The sequence below is a fragment of the Crocuta crocuta genome, unplaced genomic scaffold, assembly GCF_008692635.1.
Source record: "Crocuta crocuta isolate KB4526 unplaced genomic scaffold, BGI_CrCroc_1.0 scaffold26, whole genome shotgun sequence".
NCBI classification, from domain to species: Eukaryota; Metazoa; Chordata; class Mammalia; order Carnivora; family Hyaenidae; genus Crocuta; species Crocuta crocuta.
This window is the reverse complement of record NW_027532249.1, coordinates 11,708,285-11,717,145: the sequence shown is the minus strand read 5'-3', so window position 1 is coordinate 11,717,145 and position 8,861 is coordinate 11,708,285. Positions and strand designations below refer to the sequence as shown.

The following is an 8,861-nucleotide window of genomic DNA, read 5'->3' as shown; positions in this document are numbered from 1 at the left end:
TTCATAATTTAGTATAATTTTATTTTCATTATACCTATAAAGGAAGAGTAAAATACACACAGAAGTAAGACTCACATATTTCTCATTTTTAGAAAATCAAGTCCTTTAGGGTCAAAGTGGTCATTTTATTTTCTATCCTTCACACAGGTTCACTGTGAATAGCTTCACTCAGATTACTTAGGTTTTGTTGTACGATACATTAACTGGTATAATTAAAAAAAAAAAAAAAACTTGTGAAAATGTCACTCACTTGACATGGAAAATTAAAGAGATAGAATGAGTTCTAAAATGATCTGAATTTAATAAAGAATTCATTTAACTCTACTCAAGAGTTGTAACTGAACACTTTTTTTCTAATGGGAAGAACAAATTCAGAATATGCTTTAAATACCAATTTAAAAAAAACAGAAAATATGAATAGTGGCTAAAAAGATAAGTGGGTACATTCAATGAAAATTTTTATTTCAATTATCCACAAAATGATATTATAATACCTTATAAAAATATTAAGTTGTAGGCTACCATTATTCATTTAAAAAGTGTGCTAGGAGGTTGTTTCTGCCAACTTCCTTTTCTGGTGAGGGTTAAGTTCCACAATAAGACACTGAAGATGAAAAGCTGCTGGAAAAAAAAATCTTCAAATGTACAAAGTTGTTTTATTTTTCTTGGCAATTTAAAAATACATAACCATTTAAACTGAATACACATTAAGTTAGTGTTTTATTTCCTTACTATACAATTGATATTATAAGGAACTGCTCCATTTAGTTAAAACCTAATGAATACCATCAACTTTTCCTGACTTATTATTCTGAACACAATTAGTACATAATTTTGTTATCTTCTTTAAAAAGCTTAGAAAAATTATAATATCATAGTTCACATAAAGCCCTTTAAAAATCTGATGTCCCCGGTTGTAGATGTTCAAGGTAAATGACAGCAGTCTCTTCTTAAGAAGACCCTCTTGGAAGAGGAATTCAATACTAAACAGGTTACGTAAACATTAGAAACCTCCACAATTTTTAGTACCAGAACTGTTACCAACTTGCATGAAGCTCATTTGTCACATTTTAAAATGGTCTGAATTTCAACAGTTACCATGGCACACAATTTTAAACTTAATGATTAAATCAGTTAAGTGATGGCAGTTAAAACCAGCTAGGGACTACTGGGTTTTCAAGGTTACTGTGGAGCTGGCAGATAGGAGTTGTGATCAGGTCAAGTAAAACACAACAAAGCTCACTCTTCTCACTGTTTAAAGATTCAACCATTTTTTTAAAATGAATGTTGATAAGGAGAAAAAAAGAATTCTAAAATATGGGAACCTGATGTATTGCATTAAAAGTGTGACTATAAACGAGAATATTTTAAAACACAATACCAAAACAAAAACAAAAATACCAGACTTTAATTCATCAGATTCAATTCCTTTGCTAGACACTTAAACCAACAATGCTGCTATTCAAATTCATATTTTGGAGTTTCTTTTTGAGTCAATCATACAATTCTTGAGTTTTATTTCTACATTTTGAATGGAAAAAACTGTCCCCCCTTTCACCACTGTTGTTATTCTCAATAAGTTCCCCTCCCCAAGTCAACTGAATTCTAAAAGGGAAGAGAAGATCACTATTAAGTATATTTAAAAAGTTAATGCAGATTTAAACATGGATTTGAAAACTGGAGTTCTAAAATGTTTGCATAAAAGCTGTTATCATTGGAATTAGCGGGAAGCCTTAAATTAGCTATTTGAGGCTGTAACACTCATTTAGTGTTTGTTAAGAAAGATTAGTTTTAATCATACCTTGTAACTCTTAAAATCTCAGAAAACAGAGAAGTGAAGAGCTGTGAGTGCCAGCAAAGCAATTTTGTCACTCCTTAATATTAAGTATAACATCCCATCTGTAAAATTTTCACATTTTCTTTTCTCATATTTCTTTTAAATATTTTCCTCTCTGTCAATCTATTTTCAGTAAGAGCAAAAGTGCATTCCAGTCCCTGATCTAGTGATATTTCATATTTGTGGCACCCATCACCGTAAGTACATATCAGAAATCTCTCACAGTACCAGTCTATTTTTTAAAAAGGACTGTTTATATGCCAGGTCTTATTTTTTCATGCTATCTAAAGATTAAAAGCTTTCCCCTTGGATTGGACAGTATGACTTCAATTATATGTTGCCTTAAAAAAAAAATCAATGCAACATTATAAAAAATTAACTCACTTCCTAGTTACCATCATTATTCTAAACTGAGCTATTCAGAAAATGATTAAAGTAAAAATCTTCTATTTTCCAGTTCCGTGAGTATTAACATAGTGCATTACATTTTCAAATGCCACTACTGTGGTCTAACATTTCATCAAGTTTTAGATGCTGTTTATATTCCTTTTTGTTTCTAAAAACCTGGCCCATTTCCATGCAAAAGAAAGCAGGTACTAAGACTGCATATTAACAGTTCAACTTAGAAAAAACTTCTGAGAACAATGAATGCAAGAAATCTTTAAAAAGTGGAATGGAATTGTTTGGTCCCATGAAGTTCCTTAAGTTTAGATTTTATTATGGTAGAAGTGTTTTTATCTCCCAAGTTTTGTCTATAATGATACATAATTTTCTCTTAACAATTCTGAGTTTGGGAAATAAAAGAAAGGAAGTGGTTTATAAAGAAGTAGCCCTGCTGCTCTTCACTGTTACATTATCACTCACACTCTCATCAATATCATAACTATACTTCTTTGGACCCTGATATAAGTTGGAAGATTCATAATTGGTATTTCAGAGTTTAAAACTTGAAAAAAAAAAAAAAAAAGTGGTTTGTGCAACCATATCTGGAATTCCAGTTTACCATTAAAAACATGCAGAATGAAGAAGACTTTCTTCTTTTGATTCCTGTAGGTAAAGTAAGGAAGTCTACACAAGTTCTTTATATTTTGGCAGATTTAGGCATACAAAAGGCTATGTGGATTATAAATTTTCTCCTGGCTGGTACTGTGGCTCTGTAGCAGTGAAGTAGTCTTCCAAGAAGGACTGAATATATTCAAATGTTGGTCTTTCATCAGGGTCCTTCTTCCAACAAAGATTCATCAATTCATGTAGGGATTCTGGGCAGCCCTGAGGGCAAGGCATTCTGTATCCTCGTTCCACCTGTTCTAGCACTTCACGGTTTACCATACCTAACACAGAAGATTCAAACATTAAAAAGAGGGATCCCAAACTCCACTAGCAAAGCAGAACATATCCCCTAGCCACTAACTGATTCAAGGTATAGTAATTTTATTTAGCGAAGATTCTTTCAACAATGAAATAAAGTAAATTTTAAACGTCAAGTATATCAAGAAGATGGTAGAAAATGCAAGCCTGTTCCAACAGGTCTAATTTTGCCAGCACTGGTGGTGGTGAGCACAGCTGCCTTCCAACAGGTCTAATTTTTTTCATTCCACCTAAAATCTTACTTTAACACTAATGCCTTCAAAAGCCAACCCCATTTGATTAATGAGAATTTATTTTTTTTAATGTTTTATTTTTGAGAGAGAGAGAGAGAGAGAGACAGTGTGAGCAGGGGAGGGTCAGAGAGAGAGGGAGACACAGAATCTGAAGACAGGCTCCAGGCTCTGAGCTAGCCGTCAGCACAGAGCCCGATGTGGGGCTCGAACCCATGAACCATGAGATCATCACCTGAGCTGAAGTTGGACGCTGAACTGACTGAGCCATCCAGGCGCCCCTGAGTAATGAGAATTTAGAGTGCTACTTCAAAGTACCCCATACTTTCAGATATTAACAGTTAACAAAAAGCAAATTTGGGTTAATGAGGGATATGGTGGGAAGATAATGTCTAAAAGAACTTCCAAACAGAAATTCGGAAGAACCAAAGTTCTAGTCCTGATTTTGCCAAACATATTAACCATGTAACTATATCAATGCACTTCCCTGAAAGTTTCCTTATTATCACGAGTTTGCCTTTCTTCAAGTTATTATACACATTTATCTTCTTGTATTCCTTTGCAATCCTGCCCCCATCAGTAGCTCACCCTGTGTTATGATAGGCTAAGCATACCCTCAATTATTGGAGGTCTGGGAGTGGTGTTAGGGAAATGACTCAGGATATTTAAGATATACTTATTATCTGAGAGAACAGTAGAGAAAAGGCCCTTTTGGAAAATGTCCTAACAGAGAAAGATGAGGTGAATGTGGGTGCAACTTATTCATTTGCCCAATCTCAAGGATTGTGATTCCCATAGGATGCTGTCCATCCAATGCCAAAATAAAGAGGGAGACAAGAAAGGGACGGAGGGAAAGTACAAAAGAAGGAGTGGGGAAGAGAGGGGGTGAGAAAGAGAAGGGAGAAAAGAAAGAAATAAATGACTTTAATGCATTTCTGGCCCATATATATATATATATTTTTTTTTCCTAATAAACTTTAGTTAAGTACGTTGGCATAACCAAGACCTAAATGAAATGCCAACTTACCTGGATATGGCACTCTGCCTTTTGTTACCAGTTCTGTCTGTAGAATCCCAAATGACCATACATCAGATTTTATCGTAAACCGACCATACAGTGCAGCCTCAGGAGCTGTCCATTTGATTGGAAACTTTGCACCTAAAACAACATTGACAATCTTGCTTAAGTAAATTGTTTAAAAATCTTCTTGTGTAAATACAGCATAAGCAGGGCTAATCTTCTGTCAATATCTTTACTGTGTCATCAGTGTCAAATTTTTCAAAAGTACAAAATACGTGGGAAGAAATTCTTGTAAAATTTACATTAAAGTAAATAACATTTCCTCCTGGTAAGATAAAGCAATAACATAAAAATGAGAAATGTTGGCGGGGTTAGAATGTTCAAGAAAATAGAGGTAGAAACTCTAACAAGCAACTAAGAACATAATTATAGGATCTATTACTTTTAAGGAAGTCTAGCACCTAGTAGCTATAGCTAAATGTTGATGAGGGCATATTTTGTTGAGTTCTAATTTTAAAAGACTGTGTTAATTTATTCAGATATTTACTCAGATACCAGAGTATGCTTTTTATGCACAAGACATTTGCTAATCATTATGGGAGACATAAAAACACAGGCTTTGTGAATCTTAGCCACTTCAGAGTGGAAATAAGATTACAGGTGTCTTATATATCTATGTATATATTCAATGTTGTAAAATAGTTCTTCAGATATTCAGAAAAAAGGAAGATTAATTTTCACTAGCAGTCACAAAAAATTTCATTTAAAAAGTAGCAGCGAAGTTAATCTTTAAAGAATGGTTAGAATTCTTATAGGTAAGAATTACAGAAGAAGAAAATATTCTAGCTGGAGGGAACTGCACAAAGGTATAGAGGCTGAAAAGAAAGCCTTATGTTGAAGGCAGGGTTTCTTAACCTAGCACAACTGGCATTTGGGGCTGGTTAAGTCTGGTGGGGGACTGGCTTGTACACTGTAAGATGTTTACCAGTAATTCTGGCCTCTACTCACTAGATGCCAGTAGCAGTCTCCTGGCTGTAACAACCAAAAATGTCTCAACACATTCCCAAAAGTCCCCTGGGGAAATAATATCACCCCTCGTTGAGAACCTGGTTTAAGGCAACAGTTCCCAGTGGTTTGTGCACTAACATGGTCACTGATAAAAAGTCACAGTCTGATTAAAAAAAAAAGAGAGAGAGAGGAAGAAAGAAAAAGGATCATGTATCAATTCACAAAGCTAAAATTATTTATAGGAATGTCCTTTATTCTGAGATTGTCCTTCCTACCTGTATAGTATTAACATGCTCTTTCTTTCATGAAATAATAGTTGATAGCTGAGAAAGGTTTTTTTCTGGTATGTTTATTAAATAAATACTATATTGTATTGCAATAGTTTGTTTACAGTTTGGTCTTAGACATTAGGCAGTAAGCTCCTCGATAGCAGAAATCATGCCCTCTTACATCCATGCCCTCATGATTATCATAAACATTTGTTGAAAGTAAGCTGAGATGAGGTAAGCGGTGTCCTTCTGTCCAGGACAAACATTTGTTGAAGGTAAGCTGGCACTAGAGGGTAGCAGATGTGGCACACCGAGGCACCCTTCTTGGTAGGCATGGAGGGTCACTGAAGGTTTCAAGCCGGACTGCTAACCTATACAGTGGTTTGTGTTGGACCTTACTCAATCTCTGCCTGTTAAAGCTATTCTTTCTCTAAAGCCGTGCTCTTGAGCCATCACCTCTGGGAAGTCCTTCCTGTTCTTTCTTTTCCCATAGTACTTTCCATATACTCTCTTGACATTAGTCACACAATAACTTGCTTTATAGTTATTTATGTATATGTCTACTTAGACTATTAAAATATGAACTACCATTTACTGAGCATCTACTATGTTATGTAATGTCAGGCACAATACTTTCACTGAAGTTTCATGACAATCTTAAAAAGCAGGTATTACCTGCTTCTTCAGAAGTACGGAGTCTGAAACACAGTCAAAAAGTTTAGATAACTTAGTTGAAATCTCTGGGCAATAAGATACAGAATTGGTATTCAAAAACCCACACTTTCCATTTGCATCTACTGTATGTTCATTAAGTATGTACTGAATGACAGTTTAGAGAGACAGACACAAAATAGAAGAATCAACTTTATATTAATTTTTACAAGTTCTCTTCCCTCTATATAGTGTTACTCTTCCAAATGTTTTTATTTATCACAATGTTCTATATAATAATTATTGTAAATCTGGTGCAGAAATGGCTTCCAAGGCCTTTATAAAACTGTATGCCATTTCTCAATTTATTAACTTCAAAAACACCTCTTCTGATCCTTAGTGTAGAAAAATCTGGATGTTTCTGAAGCCTGTCAAAAAGGAATTTTAAAACGTTTCTTATTTGTTGGCATGACAAAAGTAGTAAAAACAGGAGTGTACTGCTTGTTATATTTATAATGTAAAGAACACCAAGTCAAATTCTTTCCTGAGGGAAATAACATCAGAAAGTCATGGCATCATATATATAACTTTATGAATAAGATCAATGTTTCTATGACTCTTCTGAGCAGACCTAGAGCTATTCTTATTCTGCAAAACCCTGAATATTCGAAATGGTAAGAAAACCCATTGAACATTAGGTTACAAGCATTTATTAAAAAGTAATTTTACCTTGTCTTGCTGTATATTCATTGTCTTCAATTAACCGTGCTAAACCAAAATCTGCTATTTTGCACACAAGATTTTCTCCTACAAGAATATTAGCAGCTCGAAGATCTCGATGAATATAATTCATTCTTTCAATATATGCCATACCATCAGCAATCTTGGAAAGGAAAAGAAAAAAAAAGATGTATGACAGAAAGAGAGGGAGAGGGGGAGTGAGAAAAGGGAGAGCAGGAGAATAAACAAGAGATGCATGTGGCCCCCAAAACCTAAAGCATTCATCTGGGCCTTACAAAAGGGTGTGCTGACCCCTACTATCATGTCTAAGAGCCTTGAACACAGGACCCTGGACTAGGCTTAGCATATGCTAATGCCACACACAGTCAATTTCTTTGTATACTTTCTCTAAACTGTCAGATACTGTGGACATCTGGATGCTCACTGAGAAAGGAGTCTTATAACCAACATGTCCACTTGGGCCAATAAAGTCTTGAACACTCACTGCAATGCTGAATAGAAACTTTTCCCCCCACCAAAAATTTTTAATGTCTATTTATTTATTTTTGAGAGAGAGAAAGAGAGCAGGGGAGGGGCGGGAGTTGGGGGTGGGGAGAGAATCCCAAGCAGGCTCTGCGCTGTCAGTGCAGGGACCAATGCAGGGCTCAAACTCATGAACCGTGAGATCATGACCTGAGCTGAAATCAAGAGTCATGCTTAACCAACTGAGCCACCGAGGTGCCCCTGAATAGAAACTTCTAGTAGTTCTCACTCATTTTTAAAAAACTTCTAATAGTTCTCACTCATTTTTAAAAACAAAGACTCATGGGAATATAAGGCACAGCATAGAGAATATAGTCAATGCTGCTGTAATAGCATCCTAAGGTGACAGATGGCAGCTACCCTTGCGGTGAACACAGTATAAAGTACAGACTTTATTACTATGCTATATACCTAAAACTAATGTAATATAGGGTTAACTTTACTTAAAGAGAAAAAACTTTTTAAAATATATAAAATTGCTACCACATGGTAATAAAATTTAAAAATAAAATAAAAACAAAACTTCAGAAGAGTAAAACTATCCCATTTTAAAGTGAACACTGCCATCTTCATTCTTGTTTTTATATTATATAAAAAGTTCAGCACATCCTTTAGATTTCTAATATTTTCTTTGGAATAGCAATGACTCATCTTAAAATTTATCTGCTGAAATACAAATACATACAGATTTCATACTTGTAAATGCATATGTTTCTGAAAGGCCGTAAGACACAGGACAGCACTGTACTGAGAATTACATGCTTAGTTCTAATATTAGTAAGTTATATGCATGTTAGATACCACAGGCCTTCAGACACCATCTGTAACATAAATTAGACTACATTATCCCTAATGTTCCTTTCAACTCTAAAATTCCATGATTTCATTATATAAACAACAGTCTTCTACTAAGATTATATTGTTATGTATATTTTCAATTCAAATTGATACATGTACAGATAAACAAATACCTGAGCAGCCATATCAACCAGTTGTGGGAGCTTCAAATATTTTCCATCTCCTTCCTTCAGGAAATCCAATAAGCTCCCTGTAAGAGACAGAAAAATACTATGGAAAATAAATTTTAAATTAGGTCTGAAACAAATATTCCCCTATCTCCAAATACAAAACTTAAGCTTTATTCTTTATTTTTTATTTTATTTATTTATTTACTTTATTTATTTATTAAATATTTATTATTAATATTTTTTGCA

The 8,861-nt window shown here is 34.4% G+C and overlaps 1 protein-coding gene across 4 annotated transcripts in view; it reads right to left on the bottom strand.

Annotated features, from left to right (window-relative positions):
- Window positions 1-8,861, bottom strand: part of YES1 (YES proto-oncogene 1, Src family tyrosine kinase) — a 77,074-nt gene continuing 68,213 nt past the window's right edge. For all 4 annotated transcript variants that reach the window (XM_077778148.1, XM_077778149.1, XM_077778147.1 and 1 more), the window contains exons 9-12: window positions 8,619-8,695; window positions 7,114-7,267; window positions 4,463-4,594; window positions 1-3,168 (exon numbers count right to left, since the gene is read on the bottom strand). In XM_077778148.1, coding sequence (XP_077634274.1) covers window positions 2,960-3,168; window positions 4,463-4,594; window positions 7,114-7,267; window positions 8,619-8,695 — 572 coding nt within the window. In that variant the 3' untranslated portion in view covers window positions 1-2,959. The remainder of the gene's footprint in view (window positions 3,169-4,462; window positions 4,595-7,113; window positions 7,268-8,618; window positions 8,696-8,861) is intronic.